This window comes from Talpa europaea (assembly GCF_964194135.1).
Source record: "Talpa europaea genome assembly, chromosome: 9".
In the NCBI taxonomy this organism is placed as follows: domain Eukaryota; kingdom Metazoa; phylum Chordata; class Mammalia; order Eulipotyphla; family Talpidae; genus Talpa; species Talpa europaea.
Genome location: NC_140076.1, coordinates 116321684 through 116346399, shown reverse-complemented (window position 1 = coordinate 116346399; position 24716 = coordinate 116321684). Strand labels below are relative to the sequence as shown.

At 66.7% G+C, this 24716-nt stretch overlaps 1 protein-coding gene across 4 annotated transcripts in view; it reads left to right on the top strand.

The window, feature by feature from the left end:
• Nucleotides 1–2272: 2272 nt before the first annotated feature.
• GRIA1 (glutamate ionotropic receptor AMPA type subunit 1) overlaps nucleotides 2273–24716 on the top strand; it is a gene marked incomplete at both ends in the record, with an annotated part of 121501 nt that continues 99057 nt past the window's right edge. For all 4 annotated transcript variants that reach the window (XM_084241839.1, XM_084241838.1, XM_084241836.1 and 1 more), the window contains 2 exons: nucleotides 2273–2354; nucleotides 4730–4867. In XM_084241839.1, coding sequence (XP_084097965.1) covers nucleotides 2273–2354; nucleotides 4730–4867 — 220 coding nt within the window. The remainder of the gene's footprint in view (nucleotides 2355–4729; nucleotides 4868–24716) is intronic.

Sequence of the window (24716 nt, the reverse complement as noted above, 5' to 3'; positions counted from 1 at the left end):
GACTGAACTCAGCTCCCACAAACGGTCTTCCGAGCGCCCCTCCCGCAAAGCACAACAAACCTACCTGCTACAGGTGGGCGTTGAGACTGTGCTGATCAGCCTTGCCAAGGGCTCTGAGGCCTGTTCTGAGGTGGCGGGAGCGGGAGGCCTCGGAGACGCCTGATCAGTATGTCCACCAGGCACAGCATCGGGGCCTCCGGGGTCCCAGGTCCCACAAAATAGCAAGGGGCGAAAATGCGGCGGAGGACTCCGTCCCGGCCCTCCCAGCCAGCCCACGCCCTCTGGACTGTCCCTCCACTGCTTCTGCCTCGACGCTGGGGTGGAGTTCAGACCCCGGGCCGCCTCCTCAGGGCACGTCGGCGGGGCCTGAGCTGCGCACGCCCGGTCCGGCCACGGAGGACACATCTGCGTAAACTCGCTCGAGCTCGCAGTGCGGTGAGAGCCGTGGGGCCGCTCCGGGCCCGTGCCTGGTGAGGCCGCCTCTGGCAGCACCCACATCCGGGCAGGCCACTCCCCGTGGAGTAACGGGGTTTCCGGGAAGAGGCCTCGTCTAGGGACCAAGCATAGTCAGGTCCAGCGCCGTCCGTCCCCGCCCCTGGGAGGGGGCCCTGCTTGTCCTGGATTCTCGTCCTTGGTAGGGGCTCGGCCCAGGGCGGTGGGGAAGGGCAGGCCGTCTGCGTGCGCGGGTCAGGCGGTCCCTTGCGCGGGTCAGGCGGTCCCTGTGCGCGGGTCAGGCGGTCCCTGTGCGCGGGTCAGGCGGTCCCTGTGCGCGGGTCAGGCAGTCCCAGTGCGCGGGTCAGGCGGTCCCTTGCGCGGGTCAGGCGGTCCCTGTGCGCGGGTCAGGCGGTCCCTTGCGCGGGTCAGGCGGTCCCTTGCGCGGGTCAGGCGGTCCCTGTGCGCGGGTCAGGCGGTCCCTTGCGCGGGTCAGGCGGTCCCTTGCGCGGGTCAGGCGGTCCCTGTGCGCGGGTCAGGCCGTCCGCGTGCCAGGCTGACACTGTCCGCGTGCGGCTGTGAGTGGCCCCACATCCAGGCTCCACTCAGTAGGCCTGTGTCCCTGGTTTAGCCTGGCGCCGGGGCTGTCATCTGGAGCAGGCGTGGCCCGTCCCAGGCCGGTGGCAGAGCGAGGACCCTGAAGCCGCCCCGGGATCCGCAGCGCCAGGCTCTGAGTGACGGCTGCTGGCGTCTCACACGTTGCGCCTGAACCTGCTCCTCCTCCCCACGGCCTCCTCCCTTGGGGCCCAGGCCAGGGTCGCTGAGCACCACCAGCATCCAGAGACCATGGGGAGCGGCCAAGCCCTCCCTGGCTCCCCGCAAAATGACTCACACCTCGCTCTGTGTGAGGCTCCCCAGACTCCATCGCGCACCCACGATCTGATGCCACAGGCGCCGGGACACAGGGCCGGGGCAGGCCGGCTGCCAGGGCTGGGAGGGGAGACCCCAGCCGGCGGGAGGCCCGCGGGATGGCCGAGGTCCAAGCGGGCCTCTGGCCGCCCATCCCTGCAGCCCCCCGCCCGCCCACGTCTTCCTGTCGTTCCTCCCTTTGGGGGAGAAAAGGCTTTTTCCCTTTAAAGTTCCTAGGAGGGATTTCTAGGGTCTCCCCTCAGGAATTAGTTGTAGGAATATCTGGGCCAGTGGAGTGCAGAGACAGATCCAGCACAGCCGCGCCTCCCAGGAAAGTGACCTAGATGAGGCGGCCAGCAGGCGCAGAGCCACTGTGGGGACCCCCTGCCACCTACTGACTTCCAGCTGCACCCACATTCCCAGGAGCACCCGCCTGGCGAGAGGCCGGGGGCGGAGGGTGCTGGGCACAGCAGGGCGGGGAGGGGGTGTTGTTCTTTTCAGGGCAGAGCTCCAGGGGTCACCCCCACCCCCACCCCCCCCAGGAAGGGGGGAGGAGAGGATGAGGCCGGGGTGCAGGGAGGAGCCAGCTGTGGCGGGGAGCTCGCGCCTGCAGCCTGTGTGAGTGTGAGGGGGAGCGAGCGGGCGGGAGCGAGGCAGGAGAGGAGAGAGGGGGAGCGTTCCAGCGAGCATGAGGACGCTGCTGCTCCGCGCTCAGTTAATCTGCCTGTCAGTTGGTGTTAAGGCTGCAGTTTAAATGCTCCGACTCCCAGGGAAGCAGGCAGACCGCGCCGAGGGAAGGGAGGAAGCCAGCCGGGCAGGGCGGACCTCGGAGGCCAGGGGCGGCGGCGGCGGCCGCGGAGCGGAGCCGGGAAGGGGCACGGCCAACCTCTGACGGGTCCTAGGCTCCCCTCTCGCCAATGCGAACAGGAATATGCGGCGCATCCTCGCCCTCTTCTGCACCGGGTTCCTCGGCACGGTAGTGGGTGCCAATTTCCCCAACAACATCCAGATCGGTGAGCGAGAGGGCAGCCTGCCTGCGGGGCACTGGGGGTCTGGCGGTGGGGGGGGGGGCAGGGTCTGCGCCCCCCACCCACGCTGGGGCTGCGGTGCGTGGCTCGGGAGCTCGGCGTGGGGAGGGGGCGTCTGCGGCTCCGGGAGCAGAAGGGACGTGGGCGCACACGCACACTCCCCACTCACACCCCGGCGTGCGAAATGGAGGAAGCCGCCTGGGAGGAGAGGCAGGCGGTGGGAGGGGACCGGGCGGCAAGGAGTTAACGCGGGGCTCGGTGGATGCTGCTGCCGATTCCATTTATTTAGATAAATGTGCGCTGGGCGTGTATTTACGGGTGTGATTATGTGTTAAATATGCACATCGATACTGCACCGAGGCGGGCGGGCGCCTCCTGGCTGGGGGCGGGGAGAGGGTCCCTCCAGAGCCAGCCGAGGGGCGCCGGGGGCTGCGGCTCGCTCTGAGTTGGGGGCTCTCCGCCTTCCCTGGCGCTGCCATGCTGGCTGAGCCGCGCGCCTCCACCCTCAACTTCCCCGCCTGCCTTCCCTCTGCCCCTGCGGCCCCCCGCGGCCGTCCCCATGGAGCCCACCGTTCATGGAGCACGCGGCTCCCTCCCCTCCGCGGGGCGCCGGCAGCTTCCTTCCCACACGGCTGCCTTCTGTTCCCAGCCCGGCCTGCCTGCGGCTGCCCAAGGACCCCCGCCCTCCCCGCTCAGACCCCGCGGGGGAGACGGCCCCCCGCACCGGGTGCCAGCAGAGCCAGCAGCCCCGCATACGGCACCCTAGCCGGGGCCCAGGGTGGGCTGGGGTCTCGCCGCGGGGTCCCAGCCTGCGCTAGGGCAGGGCGGCGCGTGCTCCCCACGGGGCCAGGCCGTCACGGGGCGTCTGTCCCTGGTGTGCGCGGGGTGGGGGGGGCAGCGCAGGGACGTTGGGGGTGCCCATGTGCTGCGGCGCCTGTCCCTGCCGGCCTCCCCCATGCCGGCGAGGGGGTGGGGACAGGAGGGAGTAACTTGCTTTGTTTCCTGACACCTGTTAGGCCACACGCTTGAAGCGTGTGCCGTGTGTTAGTGCCTCATGCGCCAAACAAACTTCCTGCTGGAGACGCTGCCTGTACCCGCAGCCCCCGGCCCCAGTCCCGGCCCCGCAGTCCCCGCGGGGGACGGCTACACGGCCTGGGGAGGCCCTCAAGGAGGCACCGGCACAGAAGCTCTGATTTCACTCTTGACGGCGGGGGCCGTGGACACGCGTGGGCCCTCACGCTGTGGGGTTTCGGCCCTGTGCCCACGGCCTTCTCCCGCGGACCCGCTGGGCTGGGGCAGCCGTGGGGGGTCGCAGCTCAGGCGTCCCTCGGGCCCACCTTGCCTTTCGCCCACCCCCTTGTCCAGCAGAGAAAACCGTTGCATTTGTTTTCACGTAAGAGGGAGAAGCATCACGTGGGAGAACAAAGGCCGCAGGTAGCAGGGCCGCGGGCCGCCCTGGCGGACCCCCTCCCGGACGCCCACACCAGCCCACGCCCACGCATGGCCCCTGAGGCCACCTCCACGTCACCCCTGGGTGCCGAGCCAGAGGTGCGTCCCCTGGGACCCGGGATTCCTTCCCAGATCCGAGAGAAACTTCTATGTAAACACTCATTATGGCACGGCCCCTGCAAGCAGCTCACGGCAGAGCGCTCAAGTGCCTCGGAACCATCTGCGTGTCCGGGAGTGAGCCCGAGGCGCCCGGTGCGCCCGCCCCCGGAGCCAGGCCGGCAGGCGCCTGTGCTGGGCGGGAGGGGATGGCCCATCCTTGCGCCGTTGACATTCTGAAGCCACGTCCTAGGGAGGCCGAGTCCTACCGCGCAAACCCACACAATGGCCACCCCTTATGTAACAAGTCACTCCCAGGTAGCTGGGATCGATAGTGGTGAAAAAAGCAGCAAAACACTTTTGCAGAAAATCAAGAGTTTTCAGAGGGATGAGCAATCAGCCGAGGCGGTGAGACGCCGGGTCTCACGGGTGACGTCCCAAGCGCCATGGCACGTGGCCGGTGCCCGACCCCCCACGGGCGCCAGAGCGAGGCCTCAGCCCGCACGGCCTCACCCTGGAGAGCTCTGGGCTGGGAGGGTGGACGTGCCCCGGGTGGCCTCCACAGGGAGGAGGAAAAGCACACCCCGGTCCCGTCTTCTCGGTGGGCTGGGGGGCGACAGTCGGTCGCTGGGCACAGCTGCCGGTGCCAGGTGCTTGGCACGAGCAAGCCCGTCTGTACGGGGACGCCCCACGTCCAGCGGGCTCTGTGCTCCCGTCCCCCCAGGAAAGGCTAAAAACAGCCGGTTTGGAGCGGGGCGGGCTGTGGCGAGGGGCCTGTCCTGCCGGCGTCTCACGCTGCCGTTCTCTCCTCCTAGGGGGATTATTTCCAAACCAGCAGTCCCAGGAACATGCGGCTTTTAGATTTGCTTTATCGCAACTCACAGAGCCCCCCAAGCTGCTCCCCCAGATTGACATTGTGAACACCAGCGACAGCTTCGAGATGACCTACAGATGTGAGTAGCGGCCTCCACGCCGAGGTCCAGTCCCCGCGGCCGAGGACCACGCTGTGGGTGGTGGGGCTGGGCCAGCGCCTTCTGGCGGGTGCGGTCTCAGCGGTCTCCTGAGACGAGAGGCCCCCGGAGCTCCCGCGCCCCAGGCGGGCCAGCCCTGGGGGAGGTGGGGGTGCCTCTCCGCGGTCACAGTGGTGGTGACGTTGTGCTGGGCCCCGGGCGGGCGCCCCTCCTCCGGCAAGGCCTGCCGGTTCCGCGATGGGTGTGACCCCCGAGGGTCACACTCGGGGGACTTGGAAGGGACTAGAATGAAGGCTGCTGACTGGAGATGAGGTCTCGATGGCTCAAGATGTCCCCTGTGCAAAGTTAAAAGCAGAAAACGTCCCTGTGGCCTAGTAAGGGTTTGTGAGAAGTGCTGCCCCGTTCCCACTGCCGAAATGACCAGCGGGTCTTTAAAGGCTCGTGTCTTGCTCATTTCCAAGATGCCCTGAAGGAGTGGAAGCCCCCCCAGGCCCACGCCTCGGGGTAAGGGGGGGCACCAGACTGACATCCCACGGCTGCGTGAGCAGCTGTGAGCAGCGAGCGCTGCCACGAGTTTCTCTGGCAACTGGAGCCGGAGGACGCCCGTGTACGGCGCCTTGGCGTCTCCCAGCGGGGCCAGCGGTTAGTCCACGGAGACGCTTCCCTCCAGGGACGGCTCCAGGAGGCATTTGTGGCCTGAAGTGGGAGCTGAGCAGGCAGAGCAGCCAGAGGCCTGGCCAGCGTGAACTGGCCCCCAGGCTTCCAGCTTGGCCGTGGTGGGGTCTGCTGAGCGTGGATGGCCGCTGCCGCTGGCCACTGGGTCGCTCTCCCATCTTCTCATGCTGGGCCTCAGTGACTGGAACTACGCACGCTTCGCAGGCGCAAAATGAAAATCCAGGCTTCTCTGTGTCCCTCAGCCCCTTATAAGAGGAGACCAGAGCAGGTCTGGAAGCCAGCGGCGGCAGGGTCACCCCGAGGTCCACGCTCCTCCCACACAATCAGCAGCACGGAGCTGCCCGTGGCAGGAAGCTGGCTCATGCCTCGGGCTGTGGCTGTGGCTATGGCCAGGTGCCCGTGGGGTAGTTGAAGCAGCAGCTCCTCACGCTGCGGTGCCGGGGCTGAGGTCCGCCGTGGCGCTCCCAGACGCACTGACGTGCAGCTGTTGACTCTGGTGCGGAGCCCCCTCCCTGGAAGCCAGGCCAGCGTCTGGCTCTCCGCGCGCCGCTCAGTGCTGCTGGGAGAGGCGTGTGGGTGTGAGTGTCGACGCTCCAGCAGCAGCGTGGGTGTGCGTGGGCGTGCCCTGCGTCTGTGTGCCCGCTCGCTTCCTGGGCGCTCCCGGTGCCTGTGCAGCTCCAGGGCTCGGGCTCGGCTACTCACCAGGGCCGGCAGAGGGGGTGGCTGCCCAGGTGCTGGCTCATGCCGCTGCGGACGCCTGCCGCACAGCTGGGCGGGAGAGAGGTGACTGCCCTCCTGGGGTCAAGATGTCGATGGCCAGGACGAGGTAATAAAAGGCAAAACTCAGAGACACGTTCAGAGGCAAAGGTGGCAGCTGCGTCTTGTTAGCTCAGCAGCCGGGCCTCGTCTCCAGGGCTGTTGCTCGTGCTGGGGCTGGCAGTGGGACCTGGCCATGGGGCCCGTGTGCCTGGGAGCCTGGCGGTGTCTGCGAGTGTGTCATCATCTAGGAGCAGTGACACGTGTCCTCTGCGCTGTGGCCTGTGTACCATGGCCTGTGTACTGTGGCCTGACTGCGCGCTGCGGTCTGTGTACTGTGGCCTGACTGCGCCGTGGCCTATGTACTGTGGCCTGACTGTGCGCCGTGGCCTATGTACTGTGGCCTGACTGTGCGCCGTGGCCTGTGTACTGTGGCCTATGTACTGTGGCCTGACTGTGCGCCGTGGCCTGTGTACCGTGGCCTGACTGTGTGCCGTGGCCTGTGTACTGTGGCCTGACTGTGCGCCGTGGCCTGTGTACTGTGGCCTGTGCGTCGTGGCCTGTGTACTGTGGCCTGACTGTGCGCCGTGGTCTGTGTACTGTGGCCTGACTGTGTGCCGTGGTCTGACTGCACGCTGGGCACGCAGGTCAGACAGACCAAGGGGACTCTGGGAAGCAGCACAGCTCTTAGACGTGGACCTTTTGTCTTTCTCTTCCTCTCCGGGATCAGGGTCCTGGCAATGTGAGTGTCACGGTGGCATTTCAGCCCCCGGCCCACCTGGGGGCCCTTGGCCCCTCTCACAGGCGGCGAGGGGCCCCGGGGAGCCCTGGTCAGCGTGGCTCACTGACCTGGGCAAACTTGACATCAGGCCCAACTTGAACTGAGTACGAAATGCCAAAGGAGCGGAGAGGTTCATGGGAAGCCAAGAAAACACTGTTCTCAGACTTAGCGGCACGCGCTGTGGACAGCAGCCTCCTTGGACTGACTGTCCGGTGTGGAAGCCAGGACAGAGCCGGGTCGCGTCCCCGACGTCCTGCTATGCGTCGTCCCCCCAGCAGAGGGCGCGGGAGGGGAGGGAGAGGACACCCGGGGAGCGGCTCCCGCACGTGTGGGCAGCAGGTTCCAGAGAGCAGGGCGTCTGGGTGGCCTGGGGGGCGCGGGGAGGGCTCACGGCGGGGCTGGAGGTAAAGTAGGGCCTTCTTTGCTCCCCCTCCTGCCTTCCCGTTGGCCAGCACTGGAGTCACTGACGCAGCAGCCCAGATGCCTTGGCGAGGGGGGGGGAGGCCCGGAGCCCTGGAGGAATGTGTGGGGACTCTGCCCCCTGGAGTGGCAGCTCCCTCTTCCTCCTGCTGCCTTTGTGGGAGAACCAGAATGAGGGGGCCCAGGACAGTGTACTGCAGCTCTGTCAGAGGCCGGCGGAGCTCCACGGGGCCCTGCTCTTCCTTGCGCCCGCCATGCCCCTGCAGCAGGTGAGCCCGAGGCCCGAGTGCCCAGCCCTGTGCCAGGGCTGGGTGCTGGCAACCACGACGCCCACACTTTCCTCTAGGGTCACTGCTATGGCCCGAGTTCCACAGACTCCCCCAAACTTGTGATTCACTCAGGGAGCTCCTGTAAGCAGGACCAGGGCTGCTCAGTCTGTTGGGCTCAGAAGACTCCAGCGCTGGCCCTGGGCGCTGGGCTGCTTGGCACAGGTCACGCGTGAAGTCTCATCCCCTCCGCAGGCGCCATGTGCCCCGACTGACCCAGGCCGTGCTGAAAGCGAGACAAGCTCCATGGCCTGCGGACTCACCCTGGGCGAGCCTGGTGCCCCAAAAGTTGAAAATCAGCACGTAATGTTGCGAGAGACGTCGGCTCTGCGGGAGTGTCAGGGGTGGGGGACGGGCCTCTCGAGGAGGGGTGTGAGTCTGGCCGCACAGAGGCTTTCCATGAGGAGGGAGGGGCCGGGGAAGGCCGAGGCGCAGCTGCTCCAGGGAGAGGAACAGCAGGTGCAAAGGCAAAGAGGACGCTGCCTCCTCGTCCCCGCCGACCCCGGCATTTCACACTGGGCCTCTTGTTCGCCATCCACAGCCATTTCAGCACCATCTAAGGATCATGGGGTGAATTGTGCATCACGAGCTGGGCCTCTCGGTTCTCTGTCATTTTAAGCTCAACCAGCAGATCTGTGGCCCCCAGGCCACGGAGGGTTTGGAGACCCATCAGGATCACCCCTCCAAGGGGCCCACTCGCCTGCCTTGAGTTTATGGGTCCCGGGGACTGGTCCTCCACGTCCCTGATCGTGTTGGCAGGTCGGCTCGACCACCGTGGGAGCTGCTGCTGGAAGGGCCACGCACGTCTGCCAGGTGGTGTCGCTGGGACGCCCGGCTGGGTGTCTGCCCTAGGGCGGACGTGCAGACACCCCGAGTCAGGGAATCACGCAACACCAAGACACTGGCAGCCCAGGGGACCGTCAGGGGAGGGGGGCGAGCCCTGTGGGTCTCCCCCTGGAGGGGACATACCTAGGAGGCGTCTAGCTCTGGCCACTGGCAGCGGCCAGATGGTCTCTGGGCTCTTGCCGGCCGAAACCCCATCCTTTCCCGGGTCTGCAAGCTAACGGTGCCGACTTCATTTGCTTGACCCGCCTGAATGTGGCATAAAGTTCCAGACTCCCAGCTCCTCTGAAAAAACTTAGGACACGGGGCGGCCCTGGCGCCACATTCCTGCCCAGCATCTGCTGTCAAAGGCCGGCTCCGGCGCCAGCCGGGTAAGGACCAGGCCCAGCCCGCACGTGGCCCGGGGCCTCGGCGCGCCCCGCCGTCTGCTGACCCCTGACCTACGGCCGGCGGCGCCTGCTGTTTCATTATTTCCTTCAATAAAATAATAAAACCCCATTCTCCGCGACAAGCAGCAGAAAACACCGACGTTGTGTGCCGCTGGCTCTCAACACCGCCCGGGGGTGGCGGGGTGCGCGACGCCCGCCCCGAAGACCTGCTGTGCGCCGGCCCCGCGCCGCTGTCTGCCGACGAGGCCGCCTCCCCGCGCGACAGGGGCGCTGTGCCCCGGCCGGACGGCAGCCCCCCGGGAGCCCCCCGGGAGCGCCGGAGCCCCTCGAGGGCCCGCAGGGAGGAGCCGGTGCAGGGGCGGCGGCCCGGGGGTCAGGCCCAGGGCGCGGCGCTGCCCGGGGGCGGCCGGCGGGGGGCTGCGTGGCCACCGGCTCCGCCTCCCGAGGCCGCGGCCCGGGCCTCCCGCCCCGCCGGGCCCGACGCGCCGCCCCGCTCCGCTGCCCGCGGCGTCCAGCAGCCCGGCCAGGGGCAGGCGAGGAGGCCCGGGGCCCGCGCGGGCGGAGGGCGCAGGGCGGAGGGCGCAGGGCGGAGGGCGGAGGGCAGAGGGCGCAGGGCGGAGGGCAGAGGGCGGAGGGCAGAGGGCGCAGGGCGGAGGGCAGAGGGCGCAGGGCGGAGGGCGCAGGGCGGGAGGAAGCAGACGCACAAAACGTCGTGGAGACTTGGTCTCGCCCCGCGTGTCCCCCTCCACGCACACACGCACACACGCACACACGCACACACGCACGTACGCACGCAGCAGTACGCACGCAGCACGTACACACGCACACACGCTCGCGAGCACGTACACACAAGCACGCACACACGTCCGCACGCACGCGCGCAGCGCAGAGCCCGCCGGCTGGAGGCCGCCCTGAGGGGCCTGGGCCGGGCCGGGCCGGGCCGGGCCGGGCCGGGCCGGGCCGGGGGGCGGGGGGCCGCCGAGGGGGAGAACGGGGCGCCCGGCGCCTGCCCCGCAGCGCGTCCAGCTGCGTCCGTGGCTCGAGCCGCCCTCGCGGGCGCGTCCCTGCCGGCAGACCCAGAGGCCGCCCCTCCCCCCCCCCCCCCCCCCCCCCCCGCCAGGCGGGCCGAGGAGCTGCCGGGGGCGCGAGGTCGAGGTCGGGCCTTGCGGCGCCCCAGCTCCGCGGGATGCGGCCGGCGGGCGGGCGGGGCGCGGAGGGAGCCCGGGCGGCCGCAAGGCCTGGGCGGGCACGCGGCGGGGCGGGGCCGCCACCGGCCCCGGGGCTCCCGGCCGGGCCCACGGCTCTGCGGCCCCCAGACCCGCACTGCGGCCCCCCACTTGCGCCTAGACGCGCACCCCAAGTCCCCCAAGCGCCCGTCCTGGTCGGCCGGGCTGCCCGCCGGCCCCGGAGCCCCTCGCTGTGGCCCCGCGGAGGCCGCACCTGCCGGGTCCAGCCCAAAGCACCCTGGCGCCGCCCGGACCGCAGGCAGGCGGGGCACGGACTAGGCGGGGCGCCCGAGCCCGCGGGAGGCCGGCCACCTCTCGTCCTCGCGCATCAAGCGTCCCCTTCGGCCTTGGCTTCTGTCTGACGAGGGCAGCGCTGCCATCAGCACGGGGTGGGCACTGCGAGAGGAGCCATGAGTTCCAATCCACCTTCCAGCAGCCCGAGCGTGCTCAGCGGGGCCGCGGTCAGCTGGGCCGCTGACGGGCCTGGACCGCCCACACCGCTGGCGGTGCGGGCTCCCTGGCCGACCCCACCGCTCTTGTGACTTCGGGGCACACCCATTGTGTCCCGAGAGTGCAGAGGGTTCCTGGGGGCCCGTGAATCGGACACCCCCGGCTGAGCCTGTGCCTCGGGGCTCCCTGCGTGCCACGTCTGGGAGGGACGCGAGGCCTTGGAGACCCGCTCTGGTCTTGGGCGAGGGCAGTCGTGTGTGGAGGAGATCACGGCACAGGCGGCCGGGGAGACCAGAGGAGGGGCCTGCACGCTAGAGACACCCCCCCCCCCCCCCCCGCCGCCGCGGCCACGTGGAAATCGGGACGAGATTCACACGGATGTCTTCCAGCGTGGCCCAAGTCCCTGTGCACATCACGCGCCCGCTCTTAACAGCTGCGAGAGCCCGCGGGGTGCAGGTGCCTGCGCATCGACCGTCTCCCGGGCTTGGACACCTGCTGCTGTCCCATGTTTCCTGAAACCACCGTCACGACGGCCATGCCGGGGAAAGTCTTGTCACCTGTATGTATGCTCCGACGTTCAGGCTGACAGGCCAGCGGGCGGTGTCCAGGGAGGCCCCAGAGAACAATGAGCGTCGAGCAACTGCGGGGCTGGGCTCGCCCGTGGCCGGCGCTGTCACAGGAGGAGGCGCCGTGGGTTCCGCCCGACGCCAGGGCCGAGCGCGGCAAGCGGCGTTCCTCGAGCGAGGGCGCGTGAGGGGTCAGCAGGGACGGCGGACGCGGGTGATGCAATTAGCCAGGCTGCTCATCGGTGACATAAATGCACCATAAGTACAATGTGACTAATTGGCCTTTAGAGCTTCCCGAGCAGGGTGGTCATTATCCATGAATGAGCTGCTCTGCGGATGGGGGTCGGAGCCTCAAGGAACTGTTCGCCCTGGGCCCAGACCGCGCACCGAGAGCCCGGAAGCGTCTCTGCCTCGGCGGCACCCGCGAGACCGCGCTGAGCATGTGGCTCAGGTCTCGGCCCGGGAAGCAGTGCCTACGGGCCGGGGCACCCCGCCCGGCGGAGAGCAGCAGGCCCGGGCCTCAGGACTGGGAGACGCCCTCTAGATGTCAGGCCCCCCGCCGGGTCCTCGTGGCCCAGCCCGCAGGCCAGGGGGAGGGCCGCCCGCTCCATCGGCCCCACCAGGGCCCGGCCTGACGTCAGTGAGCGGAAGTCAGGAGCAGAGGCTGGACTTGGGAGCTCCAGGTGGTGGAGGCCCCAGTGACCTGCCTTGGGAGGCAGCACCCCCATTTCAGCAGGACAGCGGGGTCCGATGAGCAATGGGCAGAGACAGACCCACCCAGAGCCGCCTCAGATCCAACCCGAGAGGCGGAGCTAGACCCGGGCTCAGGGGTGGGAGCCGGGAAGCACAGGTCTCTGCAGCAGACAGGGAAGGGGTGCAGGCTGGGGGCGTGTCAGGCTGAGGGGGGGTCAGACAAGTGGACAAGTGGGTAGACGCTGCGGGTCCTGGATCCAGGCCAGCTCCCAGCCCTGCCCCTTGCTCAGGCCCGGCGGGCGAGGCCCCGCGAGCTTCCATCTGCCGGACGCAGCCGAGCAGGAGCGGCTGGGGGTTCCCAGGGCCTCGGCCTGCAGGGTCCAGGTGGGTCATTCGCCTTGGGAAAGTCACCTCAGTCGCGCTCACTGCCCCCCCCCCCCGCGCCTTAAACGGAAGCCGGTCAAGTCCAGCGCCGCCGGGGGTGGCTCTGCCCACGCCAGCGGCCACCCAGAGCCGTGGGCGCTCCGCGATGCAGGCCTCCCGCCACAGCTGGGGTCTACTCGGACACTGCTCCACCGCTGCCATGGTGCCGGCCTGCACGTCCGGGCTCAGTGTCCTGGCAGGCTCCCCGTGCTCACCCAGCCCGCGCGGCGGGGCGGCCGCCGCGTCACCCCCACCTCCGACCCGCTGTCCTCCTCCTCGCGCTGGGAGGCAGCCCTGAGCGCCCCTCCCCGTCGTGAGCCCCTTGCCGCAGCGCTGGGGAGCAGTGTCTGGACGCCCCAGGCATGGACCACCCTGTCTTAACAAGTACGCAGACAGTCGTCAGCGGCCCCTGCCCTGTTACACGCCCAAACTCGGCAGAGGCGCGTCTTCCCACAGTTCAGGGGGCTTGCCTGGCTTTGAGCCTGCCCCTACACCATGCACCCCCTGTTCCAACAAAATGGCAACTTGGGGTCCCCCCAGGCACCCCACAGGGCCCCTGCCCGGTGGCTGCTTATCCCTGCATCCACCCGACTGTCGCCACCCAAGCGCAAACACCTGTTGTGTTGGGTCGGCTGGCCTTGCGCCGAGCCCGGGCCTGCGCTCACCACGCCCGAGACGCAGCACCGAACAGGCCCAGCAAAGTCCCGCACCCTCGGGGGCTGCGAACAAATCAGCAAATTGCACCCATCTCGAGCCATTGTTAAACGCTACAAACAGCCAGACGGAGCCAGAGGGCTGCCTCCAACAGGGTCAGGGCCGCTGCCTGAGGCGGCGCATCCTGGCGAGCTCTCATGGGCCTGGCTGCCCTGCAGCGCGGGGGATGTCAGGGGGCCCGGGCCACACCTCAGCGCGTGGGACGTGGGGGGGGGGGCAGTGCGCCAACGCGGGGGCCCAGCCGCACGGGCCTGCGGGTGTTGAGCTGTGGCCAGCGTGGCCGTACGGTGGTGAAGAGCTAAATCTTCAATGTTTTCCAGTTCACCCTAAATTAATTTTAATTCCGTCTCATGTGGCTAATGGCTACGTCAGGCGACACAGATGTAGACGCTGCACCTTTCCAGGCGAGGACGGCACGCGCACAGGCTGTCGGTGACCGTGAGCGCACGTCAGCAGGGCTGAGGCTGGGGCCGCGGCAGGGGCCTCATGTGAGTGAGCGAGCAGGTGAGGCTGGTTCTGAGGGCCGTAGGATTGCTCGTGGGGTTCGGCTTGGGGTGGGTGCGCCAGCTGCCAATTCTCAAACGTCACTATGGCTCTGCTGAGAAGGGGACGCGGTGGCCTGACGTGGCAGCGACTGCTGTGTGACACTCGCGGTAGAGGCCATGCGGCTTATACAACACCTTTTTGTTAATGACCAGCCTCTCCAGGTGGACTGAGGCACCCGCTCAGGCCCCTGGCTCTTTAGGCCTGCCCCTGGGCCTTTGGGGAGCAAGGGTCAGCAGGGTCATGCACAGGGCTCTCAGGGAGTGCGTGGAAGGCCCTGCCTCACCGCAGGCTCCACGGCTCAGACCTAACACTCAGGGTCCGATAGACCCACTCGGCCTCCTGAGGGGCTGGCTCCTGGCAGAGGGCCCCGGGGTGATGCTGCGCGGAGACCCAGCTCCGCGGAGGGGGCCCAGAGCCTGCTGAGGCCGGGCAGGTGAGGCAGCTTGGACCTTGCTGGCAGCAGAGACAGAAGAGGTGGGTTTTTGTGTGTTTACAAGGTGGAGGAGAGAGGACTCGGTAGTGCCAAAGCGGAGTGGGAGGCGAGGACACCAGACCCACTTCTGTAGGCGCCGCTCAGACACGGCTGCTGGGCTGAGGCCGCCCCCGTCACCCGGGACCGCTGACCACTCCTCGCCCCGCCCCGCCCCAGTTCATGGGCTTGTCCGCCTCTGCCTGTGTGGGGGGAGCATCACAGCTGCTATTTGAGACCCTGAGTTCTGGGGTGGGGGGACACAAGGTGATTTGTATCTGGACCCCAACCCCCTGGGGCAGGTCCCTGGCCAGCGCTGTTGGGCTGGCATGGCGGCGCGTGCCAGGGCTTGGAGGACGGTCAGGAGATGAGGCCACCTCCCTCGCCCCCCCGGGGTTCTTCTTGGGTTGGCCGAATAATCACGACATTAGATTAGAAAGAGAAAGAAACCCAGTTGGACTTCGCGTGCAGGGAAATCTCCACGGACGCGGGGACCCCAAACATGGGGCCAGAAGGAGGCACAGATCCTGACCGGAGGAGTGGGGCGGGGCTTGGGGGCTTCCAGGAGCGAGGAGGGGTCTCCTGTGACAAAGGCGCGCCCCGATGAGGTGGCTGCCTGCCGGAGACAGAGGTGTGTCCAAGAAGAGGTTTATTTCTGGAAATAACCCTAATTCTGGGTAATGCCTTCCGTGTTCCTTCCTCTGGGTAGTTGGTGGGGCGGGGGCTTGAAGCTTCCCTGGGCCTGCAGGGCCCCTGACCTCGACTCCAAGTAATCCACGCGCCAGAGTGGCACGTCGGGGGCGCGTCCTTCAGCACGGCCGGTTCGGCTCCTGCGGGGGCTGCACAAGGGGCTTCACAAGGGGCTTGGTCGCCACAGCCCGGCTTCCTTGCTTTGCACAAGGCACTAATAGTTCATCCTCTAAGAGCTGCTGTGAGATTGAAGGAGTGAACTTGGAAGGTGCTCAGACAGGGCCTGGCGTGGTGAGGACCCAGAGATGGAAGCAAACTGTTTGTTCAATCTGTTTGCGAGGACAGGCCCCTGGAGCTGCCCGCCAGAGCCCGCGTCCGGCGCGCCGGCGTCTTGCTGACACGAGAGGCATGGGGGATAAGAAAGCTCTGGATGGGGTTTGTAATTTAGTTAGGAAATATCTAGATCTAAAGTTCCTTTGATCTGAAAATGACAGTAACAAAACAACCCCAAACAGAGCCACTTTGCTGCTTATTTCCTGTCACCATCTGCCAAGATGGTTCCTTTTAGTTCCCCAGGTCTTGCTTGGAGTCAGCTGCCTTAAAATAATAAGTGAAAACAGAATTTAAATCTGGCCCCGCGTGTGTCTGGGAGCGAGAAGGCGCTCCCTGCCTCTGCAGCTCGTGGCTGCCGCAGCGAAACACAGGGCAGTGCTGAGTATCATCGCGGGGGGATTCACTGCTCCAGGAATGTAAATTCTTGCATGAAACAGGGGATTGACAAGAACGCGCTTCTGTAAAACACTCGTGACGGAGACTGACTCTGAAATGCGCTGTTCCCGCCCCCACCCCGTGGTCGGCGCCCCTGGCCAGGATGGACGTGGTCTGGGCCGTGGCCCAACCGTGCCGGTGGGCCCGGGGCCCCGCGAGGCAGGACGGGGTGGATGGTGGCCGGGGACGGGTGAAACGGCCGCACAGAGTTCGTGGACAAGGCGGGGGGGCGTGCGGGGAGCTGAAGTTTCCGGGGAGCCCTGGAAGAGCCATGTGGAGAAGGGCCTGGAGGCCAGGAAAAAGCATGTCGGAGTCAGAATAATAATGTTTCAGAGCTAATATTCTAAAGAGCCTCTTATACACGAGAGGGTTTTACTTCAGTTACTGGAATAATCCTTCAGCCAAATGCAGTCACCTGAGATCAAATGACACAGAAAATCCACATTTCTACACGGCAGACACCAAAGGGCCCGTTTGTAGGGCTTAGGAGGCCATCTGCTCTGCTCTGCCACCCGAGGCTGGAGCGGTGGCTCCGGGGCGAGGCGTGAGGCGCCCCCTCGGCGGCTGGCCAAGCAAAGCCCAGGGCCTGGAGCTCCGGTAAACGTTAGCATGTCCCTTACGTGCTACTGTGTCTGCCCCTGCCAAGCTGGCCGCAGGCTGAATAGTCCCTCTTTACGTGACTGACCTACGCACCCCAGGGTGCGGCCGACTCTGATGCTGCGTCACAGACAGGAAACCGAGGCAGAGCCTTGTCCGCGTGAGTTACTCAGCTGGCCGCGGTTCTAACGCGCAACGTCTGACCCGCGAGCGAGCCCCGCGCCCTCTGCCTGCCCCCCGTCCATCGCGGCAGCAGTGCGCCACACATTTGCACCCAGGCAAGGAATGGCCGTGATTTTAGAGAGCCGGCAGGCTCGGGGCAGCGGCCAGGAGGGCCTGGGCAGCCGCTGTGACCTGCCCACGTTCTCCTCCCTAAAAGGCGGTTTCGGGTAACCGAGCTCTGGGTGCCCCTCGGGAAATAAGCCCCAGGCTCTGGGCAGCTGCTTAAAAATCAGGCCCCAAATCTGCAGCAAAATGAGGCAAGTGGAAACAAATTACCACTGCTGTGCCTTTGGAAGTTAACATCACAAACAAAAGAGGCACCACCCACAGCCCAGGCCCCCAGCCACGCCCTCCGGAACCTTAGTTCTACCGTCAGATTTCTGGGGTTGGTCTGGTTTGTCTGTTCCCTTGTTGCTGTTTTTTCTCGTTTTCCATGTGAGGGGAATCACCCAGCATTTATCTTTCTCCTTCTGACTTATTTCCCTCAGCATCACCCCAGCCATTCCCCCGTGTTGTCATAAACGGCGAGAGTTCATCTTTTTCATAGCTGAGTAGTATTCCACTGGGTAGGCAGGCCACGTCTTAAGGTGACCTGACGCCTCCAAAGCATACATAGTGCTGTAAGTCAACGTTACCGCAATTAAAAAATGCAAAAAATACAATAAAAATAACAAACAAAAGTGGCATTTTCCACAGTTTGGGGACACTGCCTAAGCAGGAGAATGACGGGCAGGGGAGGGAGTTGGCAGTGGCCTTGAAACACTCACACACCCAGGCCTGTGCTGGCAGGGACCAAGTCCATCCTTACAGACACAGAGAGAAACCAGGGGGTCAGAGCCCAAACCCCAAGGTCACGGTATTTGGAGGGGGGGTTTGGGGAGATGACCAGACTGAGATGAGCCATCTGGGCGGCCCACCAAGATGGGACTGGTGCCCTTTGCAGAAGAGGCCAGAGAGCCGCCTCCTCCAGGCACTCAGAGGCAGGGAGAGCTGCGGGGCGGCAGACGGGGACATGAGCAGGCACCCTCCGGCCCTCTGCGCGCGCGAGCCCATCACCTCCCGCTGCCCGTCGGCTCAGGGCCAGCGTCCAACATCCCTGCAAGGCTTTATGGGCTGATCATACAAACTCCGCTTGCACCACAGCCCCCTGGGCGGGGCGGACGATGGTCAGACGCACAGAAAGCAGAGCCCACGGCAGCCAGCGGTGTGTGGCGCAGGCTCTGCCCAGCGGCTGCGGTGTGGCGTGGCTCAGACACCGCCTTCCCTGCGGCTGGGCCTGGGTCCCGCCACTGGCTGCTTCCAGGTCTCCCTCCGCGAGGAAGATGGGCACCGGGCCTGGGGGTGGGGGGTGGGCTGGCCGGGGTGAAAACCCCCGGAACCGGCCGCAGAGTCCCCACACCCCTGCAGCTGCCCATCCATGAAAGAAAAGCTGAAGAAGCCAAACCAAGCACAAACCCAGGCATGGCCTGTCTGACGGGAACACCGCAGGCGGCCGCGTCCTCCCTGCGTGGGGACAGCGTGGGCCTCGGCTGGGTCTCGGCGCCGGGAGCGCTGTGGGGCGGGAGAGGCAGGCCGGAAGGAAGCAGCGTGTGGGGTCAGACCCCCTTGCTGGAGCGTCCATCGCTGAAAGCGCTGTCCTCGGGCACCCGGAGGCCACACAGGCAGTAGACGCCTCCCTGGTCCTGCCGTTCCCACCAGCACCGGGAGGCCCGAGGCAGAAAGACAACGTCCTTGTCTTCGTACTCCACTGATTTGTTCTCTGCTTCCTGCCAGCACCGCGGGCCCCCAGAGGCCCACGAGGCTCAGTGTTGCCATCTGGCTGCTGGCTGGCCGCTGGCAAACCCCCAAAGGGCTTCTTCCTCTCGGCCTGCGGGGTGCCCAGCAGGGGCCCGCCTGGGCAGCAGAGCTTGGGGACCCGAGGAGCTGGGGCCGGGGTGATGCATCAGGTCAGAGACAGGACAAGGTGGGAGTAGGGGGGTGGCTCAGAAGCTGTGGCAGCCTCCACACTGGCCCTCTGCTCCCCAACGCACCCATGTCGAGCCCAGCAGCCCATCTGCCAGGCCAGCTGTGACCCCCACTTCAGTGGTTTTTCTCTTATCCCCTCATTGGCCGCATCCTCCACCCCATGCCTCTGCGCCCAGCCCTGCAGCTCCCCGGCCCCGCCCCCAGGCAGGCAGCCCCACACGCTGGGCAGAGGCTGCACAGGCCTGAGCTGGAGTGCAGGGGAAGCAACGGCCCAGCCAGGAGAAGGATCCAGACCCAGAGGGCCGGGGATGGCAGGACCTTGGCTGGGGCCTCTGCAGAGGTGAGACAGGTGTGTGCACACGTCGAGGGGTGAACTGTGCACCCTGAAATCACAGTGACGGACAGTCGTGGGAAACGTAACATTTGCCTTAAATTGCTTTTGTCAGCGGTAACTCAGCAGTTGGCCCACAGGCCCCAAACTGCCCCTCCCTGGCCTGGGGCCCTCCCCAGCCTGGACGCCCCCAGCTCCAACATCCTCCCTCCAGGCTACTCACTAGGCAGACGGGGTTCCCGCTGATGACCCCCCCCTCCTCGAGCCATGGGTGGTGCTGCCTGGGGCTGGCACAGCGCGGACCCCAGGGACCAGGAGGGCCAGCCCAGGCCCCCTCTGCTGCCCACCTGCAGGACATGCACGGCCCCTGGGAGCCATGACGAGGTGGCTGGCCTCGGACGACCCCTCTGTGGTCAGCACCGTGCAAAAAACTCACTCGTGTTGTTTTCCACGTTGTCATGATTCCCCCATAAGTTGGTATCGCCGCTCAGATTCTCCCCGACAGGCCAGTGGGCAGATGCAGAAATGGGGGCTCAGAGGCTCGAGCAGCGGTCCCTGGGGAGGGCTGGGGAGGGCCAAGCACTCAAGTTACAGCAGCTCAGGGGTAGTGTGGGCACTTGGGGGGCCGCAGCCCTCCCCTCAGTGCTGGCCCAGGCCTGCCGAGTCGGGCAGCTGAGCTCAGAGGTGTTGGCGCAGCCCTGGGGGATGCTGAGGGACAAGGGCCACCGTGGGCAGCCTGCTCTCGGCGAGAACCACGGGGACGGGCCTGAGCTCCCCGCCCTGTGCCAGCTCAGACGCCCGGTGTCTTGCTCTCGGGCCAAGAGATCACAGAGCCGGGTGTGACCTGGGAGCGGCCACTCTTGGACCCGGGCCCAGGCCACGGCCCCCTGCAGCTGGCCAGTAGGCTCGATGGTGTCTGCGACCCGCGAGGCCCGCGCGCAGGTTGTGCAGGCGGAGGGCTGGGCACAGTCAGGCCCGGCAGGGTTTACGCGGCGGCGCGGAAGCGGCTTGTGCGGGCTACCAGCTCGCGCAGCTGTCCACGCGCTTCATAATCAAGCGCCAGCGGGTGTCCTGTCCCCCCGCTCTCTGGCTGGGGGCGAGCAGGGGGCCAGGCTAGGCCCGCCCGGTCCGGGCTGGCGGAAGGGGAGCTCGGCCCACGGAAGGGCCTCCTGGGGCCGCGGCTGGCACCTTGACGGATGAGACTTCATTAGCGGTGGCTGCTTGGCTCCGCCAGGACGAAGCAGCTTATTAGCTCTCGGGGAGTCACTGGACAGTCACTGCTGAGGATGGGCTGCCGCGTGCTAAATGCTCCCCCGGGTCAGTGTGACAGGCCTGGGCTCCCCAACTCGGCCGCAGGTCTGATCCGTGTGTGCACGATAGGGTGAGGTCTCCGAGGCCTGCGCAGGGAGGCCGGCATCGACCCCGCCCCGGGGACCTTAGGGTGAGGAGGCTTCCGGGATGCCGCTTCCGGGATGAGCACCCACGTTTAAGCACCCCTGCTTGACAGTCAGGAGAACTGGTGTAGCTGCAGCGAACCAGATGAGACCAGCAGAGGGGAGCCCCTAGCATGCTGCCCCCATCCCATCCTCGCTTCTGGGGCGCAGGCGCGAGTCACCCCATCCCACCCTCACTTCTGGGCTCAGGGTTAAACTCAGCTGTGCTCGCCAGTGCGGAGCACCAGGGGACGTGTCACGGGTCTAGGCGGACAGAGGACAGGCCGCGGTCGGGGTGGACAGAGGACAGGCCGCGGGTCGGGGTGGACAGAGGACAGGCCGCGGGTCTGGGTCGGGACAGGCGTTTCCATTTCCGAAGACTTCTGAACGGCGGGTGCTGCCGGCCGGGCACCGCCTGCGAGAGCCACCAGGCTAAACGTTTGCTTCCTCTTTGGCGACAGCTCACTCCTGGCGCCTCCCTGCTGGCTTCAATCCCCTGGCCACTGTCCAGCCCCGGCCGAGTGAAGAGCCACATTCGCCCAGAAAGTAGGGCGTCCCCATGTCCTCCTGTTCCTGGGCATCCGCGTCTCTCGGCTCACGCCGGTCCCCCCACCCCCCGGCCTGAGCCTCCTCCTCAAGCGCGGCGTGGCGGCGTGGACGGCGGGAGGAGGCAGTCCCGTCCAGGACGTGGCTAGGAGCGTCCCCTGGAGCCACCGCGGACACTAGCGTTGGCCGGTGTGATGAGCATGTGTCCCCGTCAGGGCACGACTGTCTACGCCCCCCTCCAGGCGGAGACGGTGCAGAGCGTGTCCCAGAGTGCCCACGGCCACATCAGCACAGGGGTCAGAGCGGGGGCCACCCATGGACACCCGGCATGGCACCACGACAGGCCACTCTTTGCCACGAGGGACGGTCTCGTGCCGAAGCTGCCCGGTGTGTGGCCGGCCCAGCCCAAGGGGGTGCAGTGGCCTCACATGCACCCCTGGCCCTGCCGCAGCTCCTGGGCCACGTCCTCGCACCGTGGACATGGGGCGCCACTGTGAGCCCTGCGGTCGCACCTGGGCCGTGTGCTGACCCACGCCTCCGTGGACGCTGACCCACGCGGCGGGTGGCTCGCTGCACTCCAGTCTCTCCACTTCCGGGGCCTCGTGGCCGCGAGACCACTCAGCTTGATGTGGGCCGGGAGCCGGTGGCCTCGCATGGGAGAGCTGCGTCCCGTGCGTGCTGTGGGCGTCCTCCAGCGGGCCAGGCCTGGCGTGCAGGTGGAGGGGACGGTCCAGGCTTGAGAAGGACGCACACTCTTTAGGGAGGCCTGGCAGTGGGGCGGTGCCGGGAGACAGGGCGGTCAGCACCGGCTCGCGCGCGGTTGGAGGAAGGCACAGGTGGCAGGTCAGGTTGGACCGCGAGGGGCTACAGTGCAGCTGGGCTGGGCAGGGAGGGGCGCGCGGAGCGGCCAGCGTTCTCCTGGAGGAGGGAGTTTGAGGGAAAGGGCGGGCGAGTTCACGGTACGGCCCCTGCGCGCGCTCCTTGCAGCCCCTTCCTGCTGACGCCCCCGACCCGGGAGGTCCCTGGGGCGGGAGGGCCGACCTGGGTGCTGAGGCTGCCCACGGCAGTGTTTCCCCCGGGCTCCCGAGTGGCTGCAGCATGCTGGGTGGGCAGTGGGGGCTCCCTGCCCCGTGCCTCCGGACACGCGCGGCCCGTGCGGCAGCCCCAGGACCTGCAGAAGGGACAGGGCCCAGAATTCCGAGGGCCCAGGAGGTCCGCTCAGATCGCCCATGACAACATCTGGGGAAACCCTCCAGAGAGGGTGGGGACCCTGGGCCTGCAGCACCGGACACACGCCGCCCACGGTGGCTGGACTCCAGGAAGCCAGTGCCGTGTGTGTGAAGAGTGAGACGTCCCGGATGGACTCTGGGCCGTGAGCAATCCCAGAACCTGGCCCCGTCGTCCAGACCCTGCACCAGGTGGGGCCTGTGCTCCCCGGGCGAGGTCAGCACGCTCAGCTCACAGGCGGGGTGGACGCGGGCGGCCCTGACCCAGGCACCATCTGTCCCAGCCCGGCCGTCACCAGCCCATGTCCTCGGGTCAGGGGCGATGCCCACAGGGCCAGGCCCACGACAGGCTGAGTCAGCCCAGCCGGTCGGCAGCCCCAGCACAGCGACAGGGCAGCAGGCCCAGCTCACCACGGGCAAGGCAGCGCCCTGGCGCCCGTGGGGGTAGCCAACACCCAGCCCACCCAGGGGCCCCACCGCAGGCCTCCGGCCCCGGTGCCAGGCGCGAAGGCTGCCCTCCTGGCCTTCCAGCGAAGGTGAAAACCTGAATTTTTAGTTGAAAGCTTTCAACTGTTTCACGCTGGCAAGTGTTTCAAATTTTTTGAGACTTGCCGGCTGAACAGAACACACCCGGCTTTGGGTCGCCTCTGATCTCAGCTGTCCCTGGGCCCTTTCTGGCAAATGACTAAGTGGGGAAGAACTGGCCAGCGGTCAGGCTGCCATCCGGGGTGGTGCTGAGCAGGAGCTGGGGCCCCTCACTGCCCAGGGATCTCACTGCCTGGGGTCCCTCGCTGCCCAGAGCCCCTCGCTGCCCAGGAATCGATCTCAGTGGCCAGGCAGCTTGCAGTGTCCTGGGCTCACTGTCCACACGGAGCACAAACGCCCCTCTCGCCTCCAGCCCAGCCCGCACAGCTCCTTGTCGGGGCATTCTGAATGCGGCCCCCCTGGGGGTGCAGGGACTAGCCCTTGTCTGAGATGGGGCTGCAGAGGCGGCGCTGGCAGGACGTCGGTCGGGTTTGCTTTCCTGCTGCCTGTCTAGGCGGGGAGCCTGTCCCGAGCCCCCCGGGACACAACGGCTGGGGTCCTCTCGCATCGTGCCGCCTTTCTTGCCGGACAGACCGCTTGCCGGCTTATAACTGAGGAGCGAGGGGGGCCCGGCCCGGCTCCGGCCTCTCCCACCAGTGTCTGGGGTGCAGGCTCTGCCGCCTCACAGCAGGGGCCCGGAAGCAGCTCCCCCGGCACCGGAGACCAGGCTCATGCCGTGAAATCGCAACCAGCCTTTGTTCTTTCAGGATGCTTCTCCCAACCGGCTGCGGAGCCAGAATCGCCTGCTAGGCCTGTGGCCGTGTTCTCTGGACCGAGCAGAGGCTGGGATGCGGTGGGGGGCCCTGCTGGCGCCAAGGCGGGGGTGGGCAGACCGGACTCTGTGGGAGGTGCTGGTGCCTCTGGGACAAGCCAGTCCCCGGATGCAGCCCCGCCAGGCAGCTGACAGCAGAGGGGAGGCTGTGGGGGCTGGACCGGCCTTGAGTCCAGGCTGGTCTGAAATCAGCGTTTCCTCTGAATTACGTGGAATTATGTGGCTTCACGTCACGAACGTTAAGGGATCTGGGGTCTTGGGAGACTTAGGTCCTGGGGTGGGGGTGGGGGGGTCTGTGCTTAGCCCGTTATGGATTCGGGGTCACAAGCTCTTGCCTAGTCCTGTGGGATTCTGGGGAGCAGGCCAGCTGGGGGGCAAAAGCATGCCAACCCAACTCGGCAGAGGGGCACGTGACCACACCAAGGCTCGAGCATCTCCTCCCCGTGGAGAGGGCGATTCTGAGACGTGGCTCTGGGTCTCTGGAGTCAAATGAGGTCAACCTTCCCCCACCCCGTTAACGTGGCCACCCCACCTCGCTCGTGTCTGAGCTGGCGGGTGAGAATACTCCCTCGCTCGGAGCGCACAGGGCTGGGAAGCGAAGGTGTAGGCCAGTGGCGTCCTCGCTGCCTGTGTGGGCACTGGGGGTCGCGCCCACTGTGGAGGGATGGGCAGGCAGCCCCCGTGCTAAACAGTGTGGCGGCTTCTCGGAATATTAAAAACAGAGCTGCCTTGGGCCCAGCAATCCCACCCCGGGCATCCACAGGAAGAAGGCAGGACCCTAACTTGGAGGGTTGTCTGCCACGACGCTCGCTGCGGCCAGTTACGGTTACGCGAGCCCCTCAGTGCCCAGGACAGATTAGGAAGAGCCTGTGTCAATATATGGCGGAATACTACTCAGCTGCGAAAACGGTGAATCGTGCCATGTGCAATAGCGTGGATGAGACTGGATGGGGTGGTGCTGAGCGAGATGAGTCAGGGGAGAAAGACCAAGGACCCCATTTGCGTGAGGTGTGCCGCAAACAGAGGAACAGACCCCACGAACGCAAAGTGGACTCCAGGAATCTGCCTGCAGGGCCGAGGCCCCCGTGGGGGAGGCATGTGGTGTGATCCAAGAGGGTGAGCCTGTACCCCCACACCAGCTAGCCTATAAGCCAACATTACCTCAATAAACAAATACTCCTTTAAACCCTGCCTGCGAGCTCTCTGAGAGAGGCAGGCTCCCTCCACCCAGCCCTGCGCTCCCCAGGGTCCACCCCAGCCTGCCCCTCGTGCTGCCCACCCCTGGCACCTGGAGGCTTTTGAGCTGGTGAAGCCTCCCACTGCACGCGCCAAACTTGTGTTTGATGGCTAGTGAGGACCTACTGTGCGCCGGACATAGGCGATGTAAAGATGATTCGAGAAACTTTCTCACATTTTTCT